General features: G+C 38.7%; 1 protein-coding gene across 1 annotated transcript in view; it reads right to left on the minus strand.

The window, feature by feature from the left end:
* Positions 1-14795: 14795 nt before the first annotated feature.
* The window catches only part of CACNA2D3 (calcium voltage-gated channel auxiliary subunit alpha2delta 3), a 198457-nt gene continuing 185637 nt past the window's right edge, over positions 14796-27615 (minus strand). Inside the window, exons 20-22 of the mRNA XM_008051748.2 lie at positions 25452-25504; positions 23813-23868; positions 14796-14911 (exon numbers count right to left, since the gene is read on the minus strand). Of these exons, the coding sequence (XP_008049939.2) occupies positions 14796-14911; positions 23813-23868; positions 25452-25504 (225 nt within the window). The remainder of the gene's footprint in view (positions 14912-23812; positions 23869-25451; positions 25505-27615) is intronic.

Consider the following 27615-nt stretch of genomic DNA (forward strand, 5'->3'; position numbering starts at 1 on the left):
GTCTTCATTTACAATGAATTCAATGTAAGACCTCCCAGCTATTGAGTGCCAACGAAATGCCAGGCTCTACAAAAAAACCTTTTCTATAATTATACCTTGTATATATTCACATCAACCCAACACCCTGTAGGCATGATTAACATCTTCATTTTACAGATGTGCAGATGGCAACTGCAAAGGGTAAGTCACTTGTTGACAAAGGTCACCCAATTAGGAGTTGATGGCATTGAGAACACAAACCCAGGTTTTCATGACACCCAAGCCAGTACTTTTTGCTTCTGTTTCTACCATGTCACCTGGTTTTGTGGGGAAGGAAGACAAAGAAAGAGATGATTAAACAGTAAAGTGGTAAGTGATGTGAGAGAATTCCCCCATCCCACACATTTAATGGAGATTTGTGTGAAACTGGCATGCAAGAAGTGTATTGCCCTTGTCAAATGGCATGTATGTAGATTTCCTGTCATAGATCTAGTAAATCACAGACCTGTCAGTGTCCAAAGCAATCCCTGATATTGAGATTAACTCAATCTGACATGTGACTACACAGATGGCTATGTACCATGACAGAGAGGCATTCACCTGGATGCCAACAGGAATTCTCTGTTAGCCTGCAGAGTCGGGCAAATCTGAGCCTAATTCAACTGTAGCACGCAGGGGCTCTGTAATACTGGTCAGGAGACCTAACTCCTCTGAGCCTCGTGTTCCTCCTCAGTGAAATGCAGATGACATTTTTTTAAAATGGGAAACAAAATGAATACGGAAATGGACACGAAGCTCTTGGCAAAAAGTAGGCATTCAATATACAGTAATCATAAGTGAATTCTCATATAGGCTTAGTTAGATCTACTAAAATAACCCAAGATGCTCTTGGCAAAAAGTAGCCATTCAATAAATAGTAATCATAAGTGAATTCTCATATAGGCTTAGATTTACTACAATAATCCAAGATTGCAGGGGAAATCTACTTCAATAGAAATGGAAGTATTCGCGAAATATCTAATTTGTTATCTAAAAGTCAGTACAGCAACATTTTGTTTTAGAAGCATCTGATACAGCGATTCTAGCCTGATAATTTCTCCCACATCCTTCTGACTTTGCTCATCTGCACCTCTAATTATTCTGGATCAGAGGTGATTCTGATCTTCATCTTATACCCTACCTACCTATTTTTCTTTCAAATGCACTAAGAAACTTGGTCAGTAGCCAGTGGCTGATGTGTCTGTCAAGGTTCTTGGGCTACATCTTCCTAGGCATGAAATATGTATTGAAATTGATGCCTGTCTCCACCCTAGACTGCCAAGTGGTCTTCTTGTCAAAATTATAAGATATGCTCAAAAAGGTGAGAGTCACCTGAAGAAAAAGAAAAATTTCAAGTCCCAAAGAAAAGTTGATCATGAAAACATGAATTTCCTCTTGAGTATACAGAACATCCCTTGAAAAAGTGGTTTGTGTCTAGAAATTCTGCATCTATATTTAATATGCTGCATTTCAAGTAGCATTTCTGCTTTGATCCTTTGAGCTCCTTTAATACATCAGATGGGTTTTTAATACCCATAGGAATATATAAACTCTTTCCAAGTTAAACAAATGGAGGGTAAGGTGGAGAGTTAATAAACACACATCTATAAGGCTTTGGCAACTTGCTAAGCCACTTCAGGTGCAGTACTGGGCAGACTAGAAAGGGAACACAGACTGCTCTTTGAGGTAGGGATGGCGGGAGTCACAGCACAAACAACCACCAGGACAGAGACAATGCACCGCAGAAATGCAGCTCGCAAACATCAATAGCATGTATATAGCCCTGCACTCCTCCATTCCACATGCAAATAAACATCCTAAAAATACTCCTTGGCTCTGTTGGTCTCCTACCCTCCGGCATGGAAGAGGAAAGCCTCACTGTGTTATGAGCCTAGCCAGACTTACAAGTGCCCCCGCCCCTCTTTCCCACACATTAAGAAATGTACAAATGGGAAATTGTTTGTGAGGCTAATGCACGTCAGGTAGAGACCTGCCTAGTCATTATAGACATGCGCCCCTCTCATTTTGCATCATGGACTCAGGAGGGAAAACAGTAATTTACAATATTTCCTGTACTAAAACCTTTCCAAACACCACTTATCAAAGAGCAAGTGAAGATAGCAACACCTACACAACAACGTCCCTTCTATCTGGATCCTCAAAGTTGTAATCATCCCTGAGTCTGGAAACAGGGCACTTTGAGCATTTCAGAAACAGAATCAGTGAAGCCCTGTCCCCAGTAAAGTGCTTCACTGAAATGAGATTCAGAAGGTACCAGAGGTCTTAATTCCAATTATTTTAATAACTTTGGACCACATTTTCATCATATGGCATGATTTTAACAATTCAAAATAAAGTTCCCAAGATAAGCATTTACTGCCTCCTCCTCTTTCAATAAATTTAAAGCCAAGAATTTTTTAACAACCGTAAACACAAAATATTAATCAGATTATTCATTGTAAGAGCTAGCATTGAATTATTCAAACCTGGTCCCACACCCACCATATAAAAAGAAGGCTGGCCTTTACTAAGAGTTGACCAGAACAGCCTCAAGAGAATATGACAAGTAGATGAAAACTTTTGAATTTGCTAGAATTATATTTTAATTTTTTGTAAGGAAGAGAAATTTGTTTTTAGGATCCACAAGTACCTCCTACTACATTTCTGAGATGAGGAATAGGAAGCAAGAAGATACAGAGAGCTGGAGGAGGAGGAGGCTGGTTTTTCTCTATTGTTGCTGGGGCACAAAAGTGTACAATTCAGAGAGAGGAACTATTTTGACTTGGGTAATCCACAGTTTTGCAACCAACATGGGAAGGTATAAGGAATGAAGACACCAAGAAAAATCTTGGGGGAAAATAAAATGGACAGCCCTCAATCTCCAAAGGGAAGAATTTGACCATTCTACCCTCACCGTAGAGTGGAAAGTTGACTTGCTTAGAAATTAAAATAAGCCTGTTTGAAAAAGGCCGCTGATCATTTATGGGAAATTGAATCACATTTATTTATAGGTTTTTAACAAGATTGAGTACAGTAGTTTGTCAAGAATCCATAGAGCAGGAGATACAGAAATATTTCAACAAATTGGTCATGGTTGCACATTAAGTGCTAAAAAAATGGTTACATTTGAATGCCTACAAATTATATTATTCACGACACTAATGTACTCCCACTGGAAAAGTCTGCATCTAATTTGTATAATGAAGTATCTGATCACTATTGAATATGTGCAGTCCCAGTTTCAAAATTCCCAACTTTTTATGAACCAAGAGCTGGAGTAGACCCAGGAAGTGACAAAACTCCAAGAGTTATTTTATCTAGGATGGTCTCATCAGAGTAAAAACCTCACTATATACTTGTTCTGATTGATATGAATAGTTTTACCTTGCAGGCCGAGAAATCTGGAAGAGGAGCCTGTGGTTTTCCAGCGTCCCTGTCAACACATGAGTTTGTGGATTGTGCTCAATAAAAATCTCTCCCATTTATGAAGCATTTACTCTATGCTAGAAACTGTGCTAAGTAGGGAGGTTATATATCTTTTAAAAAACCCACACATAGATCCCATGAGGCATGTGCTATTATTAGGCCCTTTGTGCAGATGAGCAAACTGAGGCCCAGAGCTTTAAATCACACATTAAGATCGTTGAATTATTATGGATGGTAGCTTAGTGGGACTGCAGTTCAGTCCCAGAAGCCATTCTCTTAGCCTTTACTCAAGGAAAATGCCATGTTCCCATTGTACGAGGGGTCCATTTTACAGGTTGCTTCCAGAGGCTTGCTTAGTTAGGAACACCTGCAGGGCACTCACTGAGAATAGTCTGAAGACTTGTGGTAAGTTGCCCACCCAGCTCGAGACCTCGACAGGAAATTGGAGTCGTTTGTAGAAAAATGGAATCCCTGAACTATGGTTCTCTGAACTGTAGCCCGCGAAACATGTCAACACAGCTTCGAGACCAATTACTTTCTTTCAGCTTAGCGGATAAATGAAAGGCGTGTGGGGAGAAGCGATGAGAGAAGAAAAGTGTGGCCACAGCTCTGGGGCTTCCAGGAAGATGAGCAGAGCTTGTGTACCGATCTCAGAGTGAAACTGATGGTAACAGAATTTTTATGAAAAGCGGTGAGTGACACTGCCAAAAAAAGCACACACCAAAAAATAAAAAGAAAAACGAATTCACCTTAGAAGTTAATATCTCACTAGCACTGAAATGTGACAAGAATTTTAAAGCCCTGGCATTGAAAATGTTACATGTGTTTAAAATTTTATTTTTGATTAATTATTTTTCTTAACTGGCGAATGCATTTAGCTTTGCGACTGATTCTTATTCCAAGGAAACCTTTGTGGATCCCTTTCTTGGCAAAGGGTGGGGTAGGGGTGGGGAGAGTATATCGAGGAGGAAAGAAATGTACTGGAAAATAGTAAAACATTACATCCTTTTTAGATATCCAATTTTGCTAAACTTGTTGACAGTCACAAATGCCCAGAAAATATGGGCTAAGTTGTTTTCTATTGCTGTTTGAATAACAGATTAATTTAATAATCAGTGGGATATTGAATGACGAAAATTATTGGTTAGAGCGGCCAAACCACCAACCCTAATGACATTCTTATGTAAATTCTTATTTTCTTTCAGGCTCCTGCATTCTTAATAAACCCTATATTTTTGAAAATCCTTTTTTAAACATTGCATACTGTCCCTCTATGTTATAATACATCTGTCTATGCTATAGGCAGATAAATGTCCACTTTTGGGGTTGCCAATTTAAAGACTTCTATTTAGAAAAACTGAGTCATTGCTTGATGTATTTTCCATACAAAACCATCTCATGATTCTGGAATTGGGACACAAAAATGGAGTTGGGAGCAGCCAGACTTTAGTCTTCAAGGAACTCTGAAGACCAAAAAGACTTCTACTATATAGCTAGAACCACCTGACATGGTTTCCTGAGTTCTAGCAAAATGTTTAGACATCAGGGTCATCTGATCTCTTCCAAGAGATGGGCAGATTGTTAATGACAGCCCAAGACCAAACTGCAGCCGAAGCATGTTCCCATGGGAAGCACACAGTTCTTTGGGATTGTTGCTCTATGGTTTGCCATTGCTTGTGGAGGAAAGTAATCGCTGCCTTGAGACTGGTTTGCAACGGACACAGTTCTGTATGTTCCACTGCGGAAGGCGAGATGTTTTTCTATGAAAAAGATCTTAGTGCGTAATTTCTGAAATACTATAATTTTCACTAAACTCTGTTTTCAGCACACTCCTGGCCAAACGCTGTAGAATTGTGTTATTTTTGAATGTTATTGCCCCTGACCCGAAGTTACCTACAAAGTCGGCTAAAAATTAGTAATTGTCTTAGAGAACTAGGCCTGAAAAATCTCATTCTTTCCAGGCAAAGGTTGACAATTTCTATGTGAGTTATATATAAAGCAGATGTGCAAATTCAGCTTTCTGGTTGCCACCAATCATGTTGGCCATTGTCCTGAAACATCTATGGGCCATCAAGGAGGGAAAAAAACGATAAAATCAAGTAACATTGTCTCCTTCCTTAACATACTGAATTCCAAGAATGCTAAGTTAGTACAAAATGAAAAATGATATCTTCACAAATACTTAGATAAATACTCAGATATATCTTCCAATAAATTCCATTTCATTCAATGAAGCAGGAAAGGATAGAGAGAGTTGTGCAAAGGACAAGAATATTCAAAAGCACCCAAAGAAACTGTGTTTATGAGTCCCTTTTAAATGTCATATGAGCATTATGACATGACTTTATATCAAAGTTTTGCAAATAAAAATGGTTTCAAATTGACTTCTCATCCAACTAATTACCCCAGGGACCTGTCAATTTCTAATCTCTAAAAACACAAGGAGGAGGAGAAGAAGGAAATGAGTTTTTGCCCTCTTAGGACCAGAGTGTGTGTGTGTGGAGGGAAGGGAAAAAAAGGGATGGGGCTCAGGGGCAGGAAGGTGGTCGGTTCAAATCAGGAGTTCCTGTTTCAAGAGACCACCACCGTCATTGTTATTGCTGTCATTTCTCCCATTATCTGAAATCTGATCATGTTTCTCCCTTCCTTCAAACCTTTCTGTTTTCTATACTGGTGTTAGGGTAGCATTTGAAGTCCTTCAAAGGACTAGTTCTCTTTGCCAGGATCAAAGGAGCAATGCGCTGTGGTCCTTGTCCATTCCTTGTCTCCTCTTCATCTTTCCTCGCTCGCAATTCTATGTTCAGCTTCCCGGAACTTCTTCTAACAATGTGTTGAACAGACTACAATTTCTCTCAGCTCTTCCATCTGCCTAGATACAGTTTCCTAACCCCTCCTTATCCTGGAGGTCTTGCATTAGGTGCCATTTCTTCCAGGAAGTCTTTCTTGATCATCCAGGTCTCCCTTCCGTGCCCCTGTGTCTCACTTCCTCTCTAACCATGGCACTAACCATGGAGTGTTGATTGACATGGCCTGGTCACTCATCTGCAAATTCCATAAGGGCAAGAATTATGTGTGTCTCACTCATCGCCGTCTCCAGTGTCTGGGATACAACCAGATGATCAAGAAATGTATACTGAAGTACTAAGCTGTCTTTTAATGTTTTCCCAAGGCCCTATTTTGTTTTCTGAGTCAATTTTTTAGAGACTGCCTTTGAGGTCATTAATATATCAGCCCTCATATCTTATCAACTAAATAGCCATCTCGAGTTAGCGATTAGAAACAGGCAAAACCAATCTATGATGTCAGAAATCAATACAGTGGTTAACTTATGGAAAGTGGGGTTGTACTTAGAAGGAAACAGGTGAGGGGAGAGTACCTCTGAGGAGCTTGCCAGGTTATTTCATTTCTTAACTGGAGTGTTGCTTAAATAGGAATCCTTACTTTGTGAAAGTTAAACAAGTCAGAAACTTACAGTTTGGACATTTTTCTGTATGTGTTATACTTCAATAAAAAGTTTATTTTAGCCAGGTGTGATGGCTCATGCTTATAATCTCAGCACTTTGGGATGCCTAGGTAGGAGGATTGCTTGAGGTCAGGAGTTCAAGAATAGCCTGGGCAACATAGCAAAACCTCTTCTCTACAAACAAAAAAAAAAAGAAAAAAAAATTAGGGCAGTATGGGGGCATATACCTGTAGTCCCAGCTACTTGGGATGCAGAGGTAGAAGGACTGCCTAAGTCCAGAAGGTCGAGGCTGCAGGGAACCATGATCATTGTGACCATGCCACTGCACTCCAGCCTGAGTGACAGAGTGAGAACTTCGACTCAAAAAAAGGTGTATTTAAAGAAAAAAGCAAAAATAAAAATAAATAAAAATTTAAAAAGGAAAGAAAAGAAAAAAGAAAAGCATAAGTCCCGTTTTACTCCCCACCCAGATCCCAGAGTCTTTACAGTTTTGTCTCTGTAGTGTGTGACTGGCTGCTAGATGGTGGTCTTGAAATAAAGCTTTGAAAGGAAAATGCTCTAAGGCCTGCAGTGTCTTTTCACTGCTTCTAGGAAACTGTGCAAGGCCTCACTCCACTTTCCCATCTCCCTCAAACCTACAACTCAGCATGGGGTTCAAGATCTGAAACAGACTAGTCATGATTGGTATTAATCCCTTCAGTTTCTACATTGTATCTTACCCACCTTTGCAACCCTCAAAGCACCAGCCCAACTTCTAGACCATAGCAGGAATGCAATGATCTCCTATTCCTATGGAATGAAAGGTAGTCATTTCTTTATGTCACTTTCCTTAATCAAGATACATTCATACCTTTGGTTTCTAGTAAGAAAAAGTATTGCTTGCCCGAGCAATCACCTATCTTGGTTCTATTTATTTTCTCCCTTAGAATAGAAATAAGAACCCTAACTTACTCTACTAAATATGATCGCGTATCATTTGCTAAGAGATAGTGGCCACATCATGGAGTTTGCTGTTATGATGGTTGGAGTATAGTATCCATTTGGTCAAAAAAGGGTTTGCAATCATCAAAATCAGTTGCATCTACTTCTCAAAACCAGAGAGCCACAAATTGTCAACAACTCTTAAATCATACATGCCCAGTGATCATTTGAGACACATATGTGCTATCCCTTTTATACAGGGAATTCTACAATAATTACATTAGACTGTGAAAAGAAATGCTCATATTTCAACAGAATGGTTTATGGGGGTCAAAAATTTTTTTATATATGGTAAGATGTGTTTCAGTCTATTCAAGCTGCCATAACAAAATTCTTTCGACTGGGTAATTTATAAACAACGGACACTTACTACTCACAGTAATAATTTGGAGATCATGGCACCAGCAGATTCAGTGTCTACTGATGGCTGATTTTCTGCCTCAAAGATGGCACTTTTTCACTTTGTCTTCATGTGACAGAAAGGGCAAATGAGCACCTCAGGCCTCTTTATAAGGCCAATAATCCCATTCATGAGGGCAGAGACTTCATTATCTAATCACCTCCTGAAGTCCCCTCTTAATACCTGAATACCTCTTAATACTACCACCATATTGGGGATTAGGTTCCAGTATATGAATTTTGGGGGGACACCAACATTCTGATCATAGCATTGTGCATGTATTAAATGTGGCCCTTTACTAAGTATTTACTCTGTTCCAGGCATTGTGCTAAACTTACAACACAAATTTTCTCATTTAATTCTTACAACCAGCTATGAAATGCTTACTATTATGATCCTCCAAATTACCCAGGAAGAAGCTGAGTTTCTGAGAGTTAAGGTTTTTACTTAAGGTCACAGAGTTAATAATCAATGGAGTTAGATCTCACAATCTGAACTGTGCTTTCAAGCCTCCTGATTAAGCCAGTATCCTGCAGTTGTTCCCTGTGGTGGCTCTAGAACTCACCCCTAGTCAGAAGAGTAAGCTATAACATGGTATTGGGCAAGTGTGGAAGTCATTCCACTCCAAACATTCAAACACACCAGATGAAACAGCAAAACAAAACAAACATGTTTAAATACAAAAGATCTTACAAGAAAAGACACTAAAAACCAACTTGTATATTTATTGTTAAGTGTAAAAAACTGATAATCTGGCACTCTCTGAGGCTCTAAATAGGAAAAACAATATTGCCCATGAGAACTCAAACTTCAAGCCTAAACTACATGCTTCTTAGGAAAAATATTTACTGTAATTATATGGTACAGAAATCCTGAAATACAAAAAATTTACATAATAATTATTCCCAGGCAGTCAATACTAATAAGATACATGATAGGATCCCAGATGCAAATATATTGTGAAGAGAAACTCAAATTCTACTCTGTTCACAAAGAAATAATATTTAATAGTATGAATCAGTTCACACTTAAAAATGGCAAAATAGATGAGAAAATAATCTGCCATGAAAGAAAGCAGACATAAGAAAAAAGAGGGTTGGTACTCCTAAAAATTTAAACTATTAGAACAACTTTAAATGGTTTTCAAATTTTGGTACAGAGTACCTGTGGATAAGACTTTGTATAACAAAAACCACATAATTTTAAAAGTAGCAAATAAAACTTCTAGAAATAAAAATAAATTCATTTTTTTTTTGAGTTGGAGTCTCACTCTGTCACCCAGACTGGAGTGCAGTGGCCGCTCCCAGCCGCTGCAGCCTCGACCTGCTGGGCTCCGGTCATCCTTCTGCCTCAGCTTTCCAAGTAGCTGGAACTACAGGCACGTGCTACCACGCCTGGCTAATTTTTGATTTATTGTAGAGATGAGGTCTCGCCAAGTTGCCGAGGTGGGTCTCGAACCCATGGGCCCAGGCAATCCACTCACCTTGGCCTCCCAAAGCGCTGGGATTATAGGCTGAGCCACTGAGCCCGGCCAATAAATTCATTCTTATTAAAATGGATTCCTTAAGCAACAGACCAAAAATAAGAAAAAGGATATTAGTGAACTATAATATGAGATTAATTATTCAGAATAAAAGCACATAAACAAATAGTATAAACTAATATCTGGAATCACTTCAGTGAAACTTCAGAACACTCAAGAGAGACTTAACACTGTAAAAGCCATCAGAGAAGGGGAAAAGCTAGACTAATTACAAAGGTATAAAGCTAAAAGTGAGAAGGCAATGGAGTATCTTCAAAGTATTTCAGTTTTGATGCTATGGAGATAAATTATCACTGCAGAGCATGCATATTAAATTAAATAAAGTATTTTAGACAAAGAATGAGTGAATTTATCACTCAGATCATTCTTGAAAAAAATCAAAAGTACTGTAAAACTGATAGCAATTTTTTTAAAGCAATAGTGACTGTATAAACTGGTAAAAATGTAGATAAACATGCAATTTACTATGAGCAATCACAACAGTAATAAATTACTTAGTAGGTTAAAAGCAGTACATTAAATTGTTGGAAAATATTACACAAAAGAGATGGGAGGTGATCCAAGTGACAGCGTTCTGTTTTTGTTTGTTCTGTCAGAGATAAGAGATCCTCATCAATTAAAACATGTTGAATAAGCTAAGGATAACTACTAAAAGAAGAGAGTGTCTGCTATACATACTAGTAAGGAAAAAAGGAACAGAGAAAACCCAGTCACTTCAACAGACAGAAAAGAGAGAGAAAGAGAAAGTGAGGAAGGGAGGGAAAGGAGGAAGAAGGGGGAGAGAGAGAAGAAGGAGGAGGAGGAGGAGGAGGCGGAGGAGGAGGAGAAAAGAAGAAGGGGGGAGGGAGGGAAGGGGAGAGAGAGCGAAGGAGGGAAGGACAGAGAGAAAGAGAGGAAAAGGAAGGAAGGACGGGGCAAAGAAAAAACCCTGTAGAATAGAAAGCACATAAAATGATGGTAGAAATAATCTAAATGTATGGGTTAGAACAATAGATTTTTAAAAGATTAAATCTAGCAGATAATAGACATAAAAATTTCAAATCTAGCTATTCTATTTATAAATGAAATCCAAGCACAAAATGACAAAAAAAGGGGGTTGGAAATAGAAAGAAGGGGGAAAATATGGCTGGAAATAATATGAAATAAAGCTCATGTACCGTTTTAAGCAAACCAAATAGACGTTAGTGCATAAAGCACTTTCATGTATAAGGAGCGCTACTACATGACGATAAAGGGAATCATTTATTAGGCAGCCATACTAGTCCAGAATAGGAATGCCCATAGTAATATAACTTCAAATTATAGAAAGCAAAGTGAATTAAAAAGTTGAAAAATTCATAAACCCAATGAGTGATTGACATCTGAAATAGGTCAAAAAAGGATGGTTTAAAACACAATTAACAAACTTGGTCCAATGGATACATATTGTTCCCTATACCCAGTTATTAGAGAATGCAACTTGCTTTCGAAAGCACATAGACAAGTACCAGAATGTAAAGCAAGTTCCTACATATAGTAAGAAAAATGTGTTATATGAACCAGAAGGCCATTTAATTAGACACCAATAACAAAAAAGATAGGCTCAAAACCCATATATTAAGACATTTTAAAATATACTTTTAAGTACTTATAGATTAAAAAATAGCAAAAATTAGAGAATTGCTAGAGACAAATGACAATAAAAGCCCTACGGATTAAATTTATAGAGAGACACAGGAATACAGAGAGAAATGTATACATATACATATATTTATATCTAGATGTAGATATGAAAGGAAACTAACAAGTTAACCTTCAAACACAAAACGTTAGAAGAGGAAAAACAAAGTAAATCCCCAAAACAGAAGAAAGACAAAACAAACATATCTCTGGCAGTATAGAGAGGAAGAGAAGGAGGGAAGCAGGAAGACAGAGGGAAAGAATCAATACAAAGTTCTAAAAGGGCCAAAATAATAAATTTAGCAGCATTTTTAATCAAAAGAAAACACTATTAACAAATGCATGCAATGAACTAGAAAAGTAAGATTAATTAGGTAATTAAAAATATATATAATCACCAAAATTCTTTTAAAAAGAAATAGAAAATCCAGAGCTATCTAACCACGAAATAGACTAATTAAGTAGTTTTCAATTTATACACACACAGACACACACACACAAATCCCTTCTGTCACTGGTAGTTTTATGGGTTTTACAAATCTACCAGAAAGAGACACTGCATTCCATCTTACATGAAATGTTACAGACATTAGAGAAAGCAGGAAACTCTTCAGGTAATTTGGTGACAGTAAAATGACCTTAATAGCAAAACCAAGTGACAGAACAAGAAAGAAAAAGTATAGTCACTCTCCTCTTTGAGCACAGATACAAAAGTTCACAGTGCTCTAAGAGCAAATTGAATTTTGCAATAGGTTTAATATGTTTTTATTTTTTGTAATCATGATAATGAAGATCCACTGTGGAAAAGCAAGTATGTTTTCACATTAGACACTATGTCTATTATTAAAGATAGTGATACTTATTGCAAATATATATTTCATGATTTAAAAATCTTTTAATGATATCAGTGTAATTCAACATATTGACAAATTAAAGGACATTGCTTTTGTAATAAAGTTTTTTTATTTTTGAGTCAGGGTTTCATTTTGTCGTCCAGGCTGGAGTGCAGAGGCACAATCATAGCTCACCACATCCTTGACCTCCTGGGCTCTGGTGATCCTTCCACCTCAGCCTCCCAAGTAACTGGGACTACAGGCATATACCAACACATCAGGATTTTTTTGTAACTTTTTAATAGAGATGAGGTCTTGCTCTGTTGCCCAGGCTAGTCTCAAACACCTGATCTCGAGAGATCATCTTACCTCAGCATCCCAAAGTGCTGGGATTTTGGTGTGAGCCACTGTATCTAGCCTAGAATATTTTTTTAGTGAAATTCAACATCCAGTCAGGTTTCAAAAAATAACAACAGCAACAAAACTCTTGTATATGTTTTCTTTAACCTAATAAATGGTTAACTACCAAAAACCTATAGTTATTCAGAAATGAATAATAATGATGGTTGTACAATATTGTAAATGCACTTAATGCTCCTGAACTATACGTTTTAAAATAGTGAATTTTATATTCTTTATATTTTATTACAAAAACTATAACCCTTTAGCAAACATCATACTTAACATGTAATTATTAAAAGCACTTCCTTTAAATCAGGAATAAGACATAGTTGACTAATCTCATTGCTTCTGTTTAAAAATGTATTAGAAGTCTAGAGCAATAAAACACAAAACAATAATTAACCATGGAGATTAGAAAGGAAACTTTTCACAAATGATATTACTGTCTATGCAAAAAGTCCAAGAGCATCCATACTCACACAATTAAATCTCAAAGAACATTCAGCAATGTGTTTTATATAATATTCAATATACAGAAATCAGTGATGTTCTTATATATAAGTAATTACAACTTATAAAAGTAGTTTTAAATATATACTGTTTATGATAGAAGAAAAACTATAGGCCTCTGGATATAAATATAATATAAAGTTATAAAACTATGTTAAAGGCATAGAAAAAGACATGTAAATAAAAAGATACACTTGGTTTATGAATGGTAATGTATAATATTATAAAAGATAGCAATTATCTTCAAATTAATCTGTAACTTACAACAATTTTAATCAAAGCCATATCAGAATTCATAAAAATTAACAATCTGATTCCAAGACTAATGTGAAAGAGTAAAGAACCAAGAATAACATGACAACATAGGATATGAATAAGGAAAGTGTGCTTGTTCTTCTAAATATCAAGTGATATTTTAAAACTATAATAAATAAAAGAGATATGGCATTAACATAGGTAGTAACAAACCATAACATCGGAAAGAGATCTGCATGTGAAAGAGAACTCAGTCCATTAGATAGGTGTCATAATGAACTGTTGGGAAAATAAAAGACTATTCAATAAAAAGTATGAGCTAACAGGCCAATTACATGGAGGAGGATAAAATTAGAACCACTTCATGCCACACACAAAAAATTCCAGAGAGGTTAAAGTTCTAAATGTAAAGATAACACATTGAAGTATTTAGAATAAAAATATAAGAGAATATTATCATAATTTTTAGGGCAGAGAAGAATTTCTTAAACAAGACACAAAATGCACACATCATTAAAGAAAAGAATAATAAAGTAGACTGTGTTAAAATAAAAACAAAAAACTTCTATGCATTGTGTGTCTGTAATCTTAGCTACTCGGGAGGCTGAGGTGGGAAGATCACTTGAGTCCAGGTGTTAGACCAGCCTAGGCAACACAAGAACCTGTCACTGAAAACGAAATAAAAAAGACCTCTATAAAGAGGCAGACTGTGGAATAGGAAGACATATACAATGCATGTGATTGTAAAGAAATAGTATCCAAAACAGAAAGAACACCCAAATCAATAAGAACAGAGACAACCATACAATCAAGAACTACCCAATTGGAATAAAGAGGTCAGAAACCCTAAATGACCAATAATACCATTAAAAGAGGCTCAACCTCATTCGTAATCTGGGAAAAGCATATAAACCAATAAGAAACGATTTCCAATACAACAGATTTGAGTGAATCCCAAAGGCCTGTGCTAAAGACACCTAAGGACATTCCTTGAACAGAGAACTCTAATTGCCAACTGTCAGTCAGGAAAGCACCAATCAGGAGTTTCTCCAAACATCAACAAACTGGACTAAAAATCTCCTATATTCCAGGATGCATTTTCATGCACTCTGAATGCATCTCAACTTCCCAAAGATCTCATAAAACCAAGTGATGTTTCTTTCAAGCTGATAGCAATACTTCCTTACACCAGAGGGCAGCCATGTTTTCTATCTTTCCGCATCATTGTGTGCACACCAGTGGCACTCACCCCTCTGGGAAAGTGCTATACTGAGCAGAAAGGTGTGGGGGTTGGGGAAGGGTGGCTTACTTGGAGCAGTCTTCACAAGCAATGTTCCCTGTGGTCTCCTTGATGGTGCGCTCAGAGACAAATGCTGGATATTCAGTATCACAAGGCTCCAGGGTCTGTTTCAATTTCTGGGCTGTAGGGATAGGAAAAAAAAAAAAGATAAAGAATGCAAGGCACAGGCTCAATATTATGACTGGCAGCCCACGGCAATTCAGTATGCAGTTCCCCTTCTGCTGCTTTGTGATTTTTCTAGGCACAGCATAATGCATTATTTTCTAATTAGTCAAGTGATTTCATCTGCCGAGCAACCCTATAAGCTATAATTCTTCAAGCAGTTGTGTTGGCTTGACCAGCTATCATTTATACATCACAAGAATCCTACTTTCTGGGACTACATCAGTCACCGGGTCTCTGACCTCAGACTTAAACTTAGCAACAACACATATGTGTATCTGAATAAATGTATAAAATATAAGTTATACCATATTATTTAGGGTGAGACAAAGGTCATGATGCAATTGCAAGGTTTTATTATAGAAAGAAAATTGAAATATGAAATAGTAAAATACGTCATGTCTTTGAAGCACAGCCATGAACCAAATCCTACTATTATGAAGTTCTTTGTCCGATAATATACTATGTCAGTTTTAAAGCACCAAATAACTCTGGTATGCGAATGAGCATGTAGTAGGCTCTCGGAAAAGGTTTGGTGGCTGATTAAGTTATTTAAACAAGTTACGTCCAGTGGGCAAGATCCAATACCTCTCTAAGTCTCAATTTCCTTATCTGTAAAGTGAGGATAAAAGGTTATACCAGAGGCTGATGTGAGAAGTAAACAACACATGTTGAGTACTTAGTACAGTACTTGCAACATAATGAATGCTAAGTAAATGTCAGATAATTATAGTAATAATAGTAATAGTAACAATAACCACAACAAAAGCATTCTAATGAAACCATTACGACATTAAAATGATGACAATGTTTGGATACTATAGCGTAGTGGTTAAGGGCGATGGCTCTTAAGTAAGAGAAGTTTGAAGTATGAATTCCTGCTCTATTGCTTCTAGTTAATCCTCAGTATTCTCATCTGGAAAATGGGGATGCTAGTGGTACAGGTTCTCTGCACAGGAAGTCTATTCATTAACATTTCCCCAAACAGAATGCATTATGCTCACAGGTTTCCAATACCCAAACTTTGTACCAAGTTTGTGGCTGTTGTTTATATCGAATAATATACATTCTTTACATTTACAATTCCAAAACACTGTAGGGTTTTAACAAGATGATATATGGACAAACTCTCATGTTACATTCCAAATACAACTGATTGGATGTCAGAACCCTGGGTAGGCGTCTCTCTCTAGACTATCCATCTGGGATGCTGCTGGCACTGAGTGAGGCCGTAACGTAACTGCATGCCAAACAACCGTTTAGTCACAACCAAACAACTGTAGGGGAATCAGGAAACCATTCTAAGCATTTATATTCTAACATGATTCTTATATAGGATTTTCACTGAGCTTTAGTATATTTTGAGAAAATTGGTTGGGGGTTGTTTTTCTACTTAAAACAAAAGGAAGTAGACTCTGCATCAGCTTTTTAAGTCAGAACATATGATTTGTAGAAACTGGCCGCTGACTAAGGGGAGATACCTGTAGTAACCCCACAGGATTGTCCTGAGGAATAAATAAAGCATGCACAGCTCTTAGCAGAGAAATCTCACACACATTCACCTATGTGTGCACGGGGACGTGTGCATGCACACATACACACACACACACACACACACACACACACACAGCCTTCCTGAAATGCCAGTCATTAGTGAGTGTTCCCATCTTCTTGCCAGAAGCTGGCTATTGTGCAGTAGCACAATTCTAGGGGGTGGATTCTGCTACTGCTTTGAGACAGCAAGTGAGTTTCTAACCTTTCTATACCCTAATGTCCTCATCTGTGAAATGGAAATAATTGTACCAAGCTCATGTGGTTGCTTGGGAATCAGATGAATTACATAAAAAGCAGCTGACACATTGTGAGTGCTACTTAAGTGAGTGTTCTTACTGTCACCATGACTTCTGCACATGCATTATTTCACTGAGTCCTCAGACAGCCAGCTTTTCTGAGCCACCACTTTGTGGTCGCAAAGGCAAGCAGACAGCTGCCTCCCTGGCTCCTGCCTCCGCTGACTGCACAGTGCTGGTAGTTGTTATTCTCCTGAAGGGCTTAGTCCTGGGCACTGTCCCCTTGCACCCAGCAATGCCACCTCAACAGAAGGGTCACTGAATTGCTGAATTCATAAAGTATTCTCCTGAGTGGTGTTCTTCAAGCAAATAAAAGCAGGAAAACGGACAAAGAAAATGTGAGAATGTCAGTCTCTTATGATAAATTGCTTGCCTTTCAGATGGAAAGTCTGACAATTTTAGGTATTGCAGGCCCAACAGTAGCAACACATGGGTACTTGGCGGGAACATCATTCACCTCCCAAATCTTTCTCAATGCCTCTGTTTTGTAAGGAGGACATATTTATTTGGTACTAGGAAGTATTTATCATTTTTCACCTTTCTTTCATTAAAAGAAAATTTTTTTTGAGTTGGGGTCTTACTCTGTCACCCAGACTGGAGTTTAGTGACACAATCACAGTGCACCACAACCTCGACATCCTGGGCTCAGGTGATCCTTCTGCCACAGCCTCTGGGAGTAACTGGGATTACAGGTACCCACCACAATACCTGACAAATTTAAAAAAAATTTTTTTTTATAGAGAGGAAGTCTTGCTATGTTGCCCAGGCTGATCTTGAACTCCTGGGCTCAAGCAATCCTCCCACCTTGGCCTCCCAAAGTGCTGGGATTACAGGGGTGAGCCACTGTGCCTGGCCATTTTCATTTATTACTTTCATTTGCTCTTCTCTCTTCTTTTAACCTAGGGGAGCCAACCACAAACCTCATAGTATCTGGCTAAAATCTGGTAACACTATTTTCACAATGGGTTCTGATTTGGGCAACTGATTTCTCTGTATGGTTAAGGATCCTGATTTTCCATGTATGAAGCTTCCTTTTCATATTCACATTATTTGAATTTCAAAAAGAGAGTCAGTTAAAATGAAACAAAGGTTAAGTACACAACAGCACAGATGATAAGTGGACACAGCACGAGCATACAAAAGGAATGCGAAAGCCTAATGATGGCAACAGCTAAATGGATGAAGAAATTGCCATGTGCCAGACGCTGCTCTGCTCTGTATATATTAAATTATTTAACAGTGCAACATGACAAAATCAAAAAAGAAACTATGAGGTATGAACAACTGTTATCTCTGTTTTGCAGATGGTGAATGGAGGAGAGAGGACTGGGTTAGATTGCCTAAACTCATCCACCGAGGAAGTGGCCAAGCCAAAATCTGACCTTGGGTCATTTGGCCCCAGCATGTATATGTTTAACTGCTCTGTGAAGTTTGGCCAATGAAAAAAATAAGAAAGGTCTTTAGGGCAAGCTGAGATAGGCAGCACACATGATTTAAATAAGCCTGATAATTGCACCATCTCTAATTCTAATTGTCTGGGCCCAGTTACAATGGAATGAGTCCAGCACTCTCAGTGGCAAGATTCATTTGGCTCTGATTCTTTCTGGAGATGAAATTCTTTTTCCTTTGACTATTGAAGGGCACCCCACACCGATGCAGTGATAAACCATTGAGTCTATTTGCAGCATGACTATAGACTGGCTAAAAGTCGCTTGAGTGCTTTTGGGAAACACATGAATTATCACATAAAACCATGGTCATATTTAATCTACATAACATGGCTTAATATGAAGACCATTCTTTGTCTTCATATATATATATGAATACACATATATATACACATATACGTGTGTGTGTGTGTGTGTGTGTGTGTGTGTGTGTGTGTGTGTGTGCGCCAGTCACTATGGGCTATTTATGGAATTTTAAACCAATAACTAGGGCACTGTTTTAACTTTTGGGTGTTTGAAACTTACTATCTTACAGGAATCATGGAACTCAGCCTGACTAATGCATTCTTTTTCCATAAGAGAAAACTGAGGTTCAGATAGCAAGCAACCTGCCTTGGGTCCCACAGAGTGACTCCTCATGATCATCTTCACTTAAACAGCAAACCAGCACCACCTTCACAGCCAGTACTCACTAAGCACTTGCTACATGCCCAGCACACTGCTAGGCATTCTACATGTACAGAATCCTCATTACCACACAGTGAGCAAGGTCCTGCTACTGTCCCATTGTGCAGATGAAGAAACAAAACCTCAGCGGAATTAAGACGCCTGCCCAAAGTGACACTGCAGAGAGTGGTGGACTCAGATGCGAGCCTGGACACTCACACTCCAGAGCCACACTCTGCCACCACAGCACTCTGCCTCGTACCCCAGTTACATCGGATGTCACCATGACCCATCACTCACTCACAATGAAGCATCAGCACAATAGAATTTCTTTAATTTTCCCCAAGTAACAAATGTCCCTGGAGAGAATAACTGACTTGGGTTCACAGTGATTATATGCAGACAATTGGGAATGAATAGATTTCCCTTTTGAAAAGCCTTCCTCTCCTTTTGTCTTTGTGAATGCACCCCCACTCACAACCGGGTGCCAGCAAGCTCCGTCGTCTTTGTGCAAAATGATACCTTTGTGATAATCAAGCAGAAATGGGTTTCCACAGTCCCCTTCATTAAGGAAATGAAGCACATAAACAGTGTAATTATGGATTCCATTTTTAGCTAACACAAGGATGTATGTCTTAGCTCAGGGTCTTTATCTGGTAAGGGACTGGTAAATTTAGAGTGAAGAAACCTTGCAAGTCCAATATTGTATGGTGCCTGAAACTTTCCCCTCCATACACTGGGTCTGGGTTTACATTTACATTTAATAAGATAAAATGATAGCAAACCAGTAAATGAGCTAATTCACCTCCACTGGTTTTAGTTTCTTCATCAATAAGATGGAAAAAGTCACACTGATGCCCAGCAGAGGGCTGTGGGCTGGTGTAAGACAATTCCTACATAGCACCCGCTCAGCACGTGGGTTCAGAAAAGGGCAGCTACGGCCCTCATCAACATCCAGCAAGGGAAGGTCTTGGCTTAGGTCTGAGTCCACTGTCTGTTAGCTGTCTGACTTAATGTGCTTCAGAGAGGGTTGGTGACCAATTGTAGCAATTCCCACCTCTCAGAGTTGTTGAAGGGATTTGAAGATAGTTTATGTGCCAGATCTCTGGAAATGCCAGCATTGTGTATATGCACACCATGTGGCAATGCAATTACTTGACAAAAATCTTTCTATAATCAGTGGGAAGGAGGTCTCACAATCTGGCAGTCGAGAGAGAGGACTTGTTGAAATGATCTACTAAGGTTCTTTTTAAAAAGTTCTCTAAGACAGAAAATAGAGAGCTGGCCTGGCATGGTGGCTCACATCTGTAATTCTAGCACTTTGGGAGGTCAAAGTGGGAGGACTGCTGAGCCCAGGAGTTCGAGACCAGCCTAGACAACATAGCAAGACCTTGTCTCTAGAAAAATCAAAAAATCAGCTGGGTGTGGTGTTGGGCACCTGTAGTCCCAGCTACTAAGGAGGGCGAGGCTGAAGGATCATGTGAGCCCAGGAGGTCGAGGCTGCAGTAAGCTATGATCGTGCCACTGCACTCCAGCCTGGGTGACAAAGTGAGATCCCAACTCAAACAAAACAAAACAAAACAAACAACCAAACAAATACAAAAAAAGAAAACAGAGAGTTAAATAAAGCAGGTTACTCCTCTTACCTAAAAATGTGACCTCTTGGTTCAGCTGCCAAGGTTATGGGGAAGATGAAATTTCAGAATGGGAACTGTCACAGGTGTCTCTGAACTTCATGAGCACAAAGACCATACCCTCCTCCCATATTCACTGTCCCCTTCTGTACCCCTCCGTCCAGGTCAGGGTTTGTCAACTGTAGCTTTATTGACGTTTTGAGTAGGATAATTTTTGGTCTGTCCTGTGTGTTGCAGGATGTTTAGCAGCATCCCTGACCTCTAACCAACAGATTCCAATAATGACCCCTCCCCTAAACTGTAACAACCAAAAATGTCTCCAGACATTGCAGTGGTCCCTGGGAGGCAAAACTGTCTCCATTTGAAAACCACTAAGTAAAGATCGCTGCACCTGGCACTCAACAGAAACATACAACTGTCGAAACTGCAGGACTAAAACAAGAGTGTGGGTTGGTGTCTGTGGTTCCAGGTCATGGGGCAGGGAAAGAAATCTAGGTGAAAATGAGAGGAGTGAGAGTGAAGGTTAGCATGAAGCAGAGGGCATGGCTGCACTGTGTGCAGAGAGTAAACCACTGAAGATGACCAGCTGGCTGCCCTCAGCCCTGCGCATGCTCTCGAGAAACAGCTAGACCTCTTAGTTAAAACCCACCACGGCCAAATCTGAGCACCCACCACACGTGGAGCACCTGCACATAGGCTCTGCATGCGCTATTCAATTCATTGCTCACAACCACGCTATGCCAATTGTTGCCTCTGTTAACAACCAAGGAAGCCAAAGCCCAGAGAGACCAACTGACTTGCCCAGGCCCTCATAGTTAGCAAGAGGCCAAGGAAGGCTGCCTGACTTCAAAACCAGGGCACACAATCACCAGGCTAAACAGCTACTCTGACCTCTGAGAGTTCACAGCCTAATTCGGAGGGACAGGGGATATGTCCCCAGGTGATTGGTGCCACAGAGAGAGCAGCCATTTCACCAACTTGCAACCCACTTTCTTGGCCTCCATTGATTTTCTTTCTTCCTTTTATTTTAATAGCATTTATCTTTCTTTCACCTTGTTAGTAAAATCATGGAAAAGCGAGTCAAATAAAATTAGTAAGTAGAAAAAGGTAAGTGCCCATTTTAGTAGGTTTCTTCTCATTTTGCCTTTTCAAATCATGTGCACTTTTAACAAAAGGAAACTTATACTATAGGAAAAATGCTCTTCGGAGACATACCAGTCTTCTTTTGTTCGTGTTTGAGTCCCTGTTTATGAATTCCAATTTCCCACACTGACTGCTGACCCTGTTTAGCCCTGTATGCCCTTTCCCCACCATTTAATGTGTTTTGGGTGTATATAAGGTTTTGTATCTTGAGTTTTATTTTGTTTTGTTATATTACTTAATTTCCTGAGAATTTTTTTGTTTAATTGAAGAGTTTTCAGAAACAAAGTAATATGCCTCTCTGTGGATTGGTTTGTCATTTATTTTTAAATGGTTTTTATTGTCAGACGTTTAAAGAGTTACCAGTATTTGTGATCATAAATTTATCAGTGATGGTCACCCTATCATAGAAACCTTTGTTCCCATCTCAGTTTATGTTTTGGGCTAAATTTCTACAAGTGGGATTCTGGGTACTCACTGTCATTCAAAACTGGCACTAACCCAGCAGGAAGGGGTAAGGATTGGATCCAAGCTCTGGGGGTCACCAGGACAGTGTGTGTATGTGTGTGTGTGTGTGTGTGTGTGTGTGTGTGTGTGTGTGTGTGTGTGAGTGGGTGTGTGGGTGGGTGGGTGTGAGAGTGAGTGAGTGAGAGAGAGAGCAGAGCGCAGGGTCCTGCTCCACTGGGCTGTCAGCTTCTCAGGGCAGAGTCAAGCCTGGTCACATTCATATCAGGCTCACTGTAACCAGAGGCCGCACTGTGCAGTGTCAGGATGGGTAAGACTGCAGTTCTATCTCATGTTCTAACCAGAAATTATAGAGTTCCTGGATTCAGGCCAAATGGGCCCACTCGTAAGCTACAAAGCTATGTCCATAGTGATTATGATGGTCATGCCTGGCACAAGAAAGATCAGTGGGAACATCTACTGAGCAAAGATTAAGCACCTACTATGTGCTAAGCACCAAGTGCCAAGATATAACAACAGTTAAGACATAGTGCCTACTATCAAGAAATTCTGGTTTAGTGTAAAGCACACACACTGAAACAATCATGGCAGGGAAGAATCAGGAAAATGTGTGGGCTGACTGGGGCAGGATCAGGAGGAAAATGTTACTAATTCTGCTTGGAGGGATTGAAGGAATCCTCACAGACTGGGGGATGCCAGATTAAAATACACCCAGCACCTGGGGAAATGCTACTCTGTTACCAATAGCTCTCCTTTTAAAAGATCATTAAAAATAACAAGGATGGTAGTAGTCTGCATCTCAGGAAAAAAAATGAACATAAATGAATGAACAAAGAAAAGAAAGAACAGAGTGTATCTGAGAAATAGGAAGTGACTGGGCAGGTCTGGAGCAGTTGCTGGGAAATCACATTCATTAAGGACCACTGGATTTGTAGGTAAGCATCATCATTGCCATGGTCACATTGTCATCATCAATATTACAGCTACAACTTTTTAGGGAGTTATTATGTTCCAGTTATCATGGTCAGCCTATAACATGATTTGTTTTTATCATTTTATAATAAATGATAACACACACACACACACACACACACACACACACACACACACACACACACACACACACACTTCCTAAGAGATACCTATCATTTTTTCTGATCCAGGACTCCAACTCACACTAATCTAACTCCACCACGCATGCTTCTAAGAATCTCTACTAATTACAGCTCAAATCACCAAAAGCATTTAGTGTCATCAGATGAATGTTTTATAAAAGTAGATGTAAAAAAAAAAACAAACCAGGATGGCTATCTGTTCATTCAGCCTGAGACACTAGTGATACGTCTGTCTCCCTTAGATGTCATCATTGCCCATGAGTTTCCTGAAGAATTTACCTGTGCAATGGATGACCTCAAAGTCTTAAGTAAAGTCATGGGTCAAAATGCACATTCAACATTGACTTCATGGAGCCTACAGAATTTTCTGTCAGGCTGGATGGTGTGGCACTTAGCACAAAGGGTGGCTTTTGCTGACAGCTGAAAAATCAGCACTTTATCCTGGGGAGCTGAATGCAAGCCAGTACATCCCAGAGAAAAAGTGGCCAGTGAACCTAGGGTATGAACTTGCAGCTGAAAAACAGAAACCAGCTGTGGCTTACCTTTAGCTGTCATGTCGGAGTGCCACCAACTGCAGAGGTTAAATTCCACCAGAAACCTAAACAAATGGCAGAGAAGCCCAAAGTTACTTGGTCATCCATGTCCTGAGTGACATTCTGTGTCATTCAGCAGTACTCACCTCATTTGAAAGACTAACATCACAACTTGGAGATATCAACACGGTTGAGTTACCACTGAATTTTCACTGAGCTTTATCTTACTCGTGAAAGACCATTTTATCCCCTAATGCTAACCAAACCCTGAAATCTGGTTTCCCTAGACTACTAGTCTACTAGAAGAGAAATACACTGCTGTGTAGGGCAAAATAATTTTCTAGTCATTGTTCACTTGCTATTTGCTCCTAATACCATTAGTTTGATCCCATAGTAAATAGCCAATTATTTTTAAAGGGCTTCCTGCTTTAGTTCAGAAATCCAAGCAGAATATTCTCTACCTAGACTACAGTCTGCAGTAACAAAGGATGCTTTCAAAATTTATACTGCAACTCAAACTTGCTTAAGCCTGTCTTTTTCTGTCTCTTTCCATGTGTGTGTGTGTGTGTGTGTGTGTGTGTGTGTGTCTGTGTGTGTGTGTAGGGGGAGATAGGACAAACTTCCCTTTATGAAATTATGCCCAATGACACTTCATAAAAATCAACATTTCTCAATTGCTTGTAAAGAATGCAAAAATGATATAAATCATCCTTCAAATGGATGGTGAGAAATCAAAATTCAGTCTTCATTTTTTAGGTTTGTGGCTACTGTCCCTAGCAACGCTCTCTCTCTCTTAAAATCTTACTATTTTCTGTTAACATATTTCTTCTGTCTCTTATGTGTATGGATAACTTACTTCCCATTCAAACTTAGAAACTTTGTTAAATGAATGTAGGTTACATTAAAGCAATGAAGACAACAAGGTCTATTTATCAAATGGCAAGAAATTTGCCTTAAACCCACAGAACTGGAGTCTTAATGGGGGAAATAAGAAGGAGAGAGTTTGCTGCAACTTAAACAATCTGGTTTACATGCTTGTCCATGAAATTCTTCCCTTTTGTGTGACACAGTGTTTCTGCAATGTGCCCAATATCTGGTCTGAAGTCAAGCCTTTCATCTTTGTGCCATTTCAAGTCTTACCTAAGTCACACATGCATTCAACACCCTCCAAAACAGGACCAGAATTTGACAAGATAAACAATTAAATCACACCTGAAAAAAGCCCCTAACCCAAGCTGACAGTCCCACCAGCCCCCACTCCTGCACAGGGCAAGATATTCAAAGTAGCACAGTGGACAGTCACGGCAGTGTGTTCTTTTGACCACAGCCCACCCAGGCTGCATTAAAAACAGCCAGATATCCATATTAAATTTAACAGTAACCACAATAAATAAATTTGGTTTGTGTATTGCAAGCTGCTACTATGCTAAACAATGACATAAAGGCATAAGGAGTGATCATGAATAACCTAATAAATTATATATTTTTGGGTCTCAGTGTTCAATATTTTGAGATATTCAATGAGGTTACTTCAGAGTATTATATGAATCTATTGGTTATTGAAAACATGAAGCTCAGGCTCCCAATTCAGTTTATAACACACCACGAAAAATAATGATACTTTTCAAAATTGCAGCAATTGACTTACAAGACGAGTTCTGTCATTATCCATTTTACTGCAGAGAGGAAGGCATTATAAGGCTGAAGAGAAGTCAGTTAATTAAAAACAATGTATCACACACAACATTTGTAGTTTAATTTAAAGCTTTATATTAAGACAATGTTATTCTTCTCGAGAGATTAATATCATGTTAAAAAACAGCGACATTCTAACTAGAGGAAGAAAATGGTTGGATATTGTATCCCAAAACTAACATTTTAAAACTTTGAACTCCACTCTAGTGTGATATGATTTACAAGTAAAATAAACATGATCTAATACAAGGGTTATCACTGGGAGGAAAAAGGAAGTTCAGCAAACGATGCTTAAACCTTTACCCTCTAGGGGTTAATATTTCGCAGTCTAAGGCTGAGGGGGTTGGAATCATATAACTAATTTCAAATGGTAATTCACAGGGCTGCCTCTTGAAAAGGTGATTCCCTGTTCTCCATCACTGTATGTCATTCATTGACATAAGTAAAAATTGTATACACTGGACTTTATGAATTATGTAGGATTTAAGCCTCCTTTTCTCACACTTACATATGTGGACATGAAAAAATGATAACCATATAAACATGTGATTTTCTCCTTGCAGAAAATCCTCTCACTCTGCAAAAGAAGGCATTGACAACCTGATCTTTATTTCAGAATATTTTAATGAAAAAAAGCAGTTGGATTGTTTACTCTGTGATATTTCCTATGTGGATAATTCAATTTCCTGAATTCTGGAAAATACCAAGTTTCCCCCTCAGTTAGTTCTTTGTACCTAGGTATGCCAGATATGTGAGAGGTGGGTAGACTTGAGAGACAGGCAATGACACTGGCAAAGCCCGGAATTGGGGTCCAGATGTCGGGTTCGGAAGAATCTTAGAAGCTTTTGTGGTTACCTTTAGATATTAGATAATTGAAGTGCATGCCAAATCCTGGCTTCTGAAGTCGTGTCTTCTCCTACTTTCTGAACATTCTAATTATAAGAACTAACTAGAATGAGAAATAGTGGGATTGTCCAGTTTTAAACAAAACAAGTACAAATTTACATACCCCTAACCATACTTAAAACATTCCCATCTGGGGCCAGAAAGTAAATGAACAGAACAACAACAAAAATACTGAAGTTATTCCCAGTCTGTCCCTAGCCCTGATTTCAGACTTTATATATCTCTTGCTCCGATTTGACTGAGTGCTATGACATCATTCCCTGAATCAGAGGGCTCAGGACTCCCAGGATTAGGGTCAGATAAGGATGTGAACTTTTAACTATTTCCTTAAACCAAATGTAACTTTGCAGTCCTGTGATTTTGTCATTACATCTTATGACTTGAAAAATAATCATCTTTCTTTCAAAAAGACCTGGGTGGTCAGACCATGGGACAATTCTGTGTTTTTGTACCTGCTGGGGTGGGTAGTGTGGGTCAGAGGGAGGAAAGAATGAATAAAAGGATTAAGGAAGTTTTGGAGGTTGGGGGTTGGGAACAGGGACCACTCACTCACAGGCCAGGGAAGGCACTCAAGCATTCCTTGCCAGACACTGGCTCAATATATGAATAAACAAAGGGATTATGTAAATACGGGACTTAAAAAAATTAAATGCACATTATCATTCAAGAGAATTGAGCTTTTAAGCCTAATGATGAAAACATATCTTGGGAACATTTTATGTCTGGAAATATTCATGCTAAGGTTTGGGAAGTTAGGTTTGGAAAGACATGGCGAGTGTCACTAAAAAGCTGTATTTTTCAAAATGTCCAACTCTTAGCTGCCTCTCAAAAAATTTCCCAGCTCTGAATCATCTTTCTCCCTCAGTGTAGGAGAATCATGTTAAATATTTGGTTCTTAAATAATCCCCTTGTAAAATCTGACATTTGCAAATTAGAAAGCGTATACATCTTACAACCAAAATGGCTTTTAAATGCTGTGTTTCCAACCAAATTTTAGGTTAATTTTTGATACTTACAAAATGATAACTTTGGAAGAGCTATATTTATACACATATGCTGGCCTATATGGAGGTATACTGTGTCTGTTTGTTTTTTTTTTTTTTTCCTGTGTTTTAGGGTATTCCTGCCCAAATTTACATTGTAAATTATATTTTTAACCTGAGGGGGTAAATTATAACAGTCAATTTCTGGAAGTCTGAGAGCCAGTTTCT

The sequence above is a fragment of the Carlito syrichta genome, unplaced genomic scaffold (genome assembly GCF_000164805.1).
Source record: "Carlito syrichta isolate Samal-C Ts95f unplaced genomic scaffold, Tarsius_syrichta-2.0.1 Scaffold230150, whole genome shotgun sequence".
NCBI classification, from domain to species: Eukaryota; Metazoa; Chordata; class Mammalia; order Primates; family Tarsiidae; genus Carlito; species Carlito syrichta.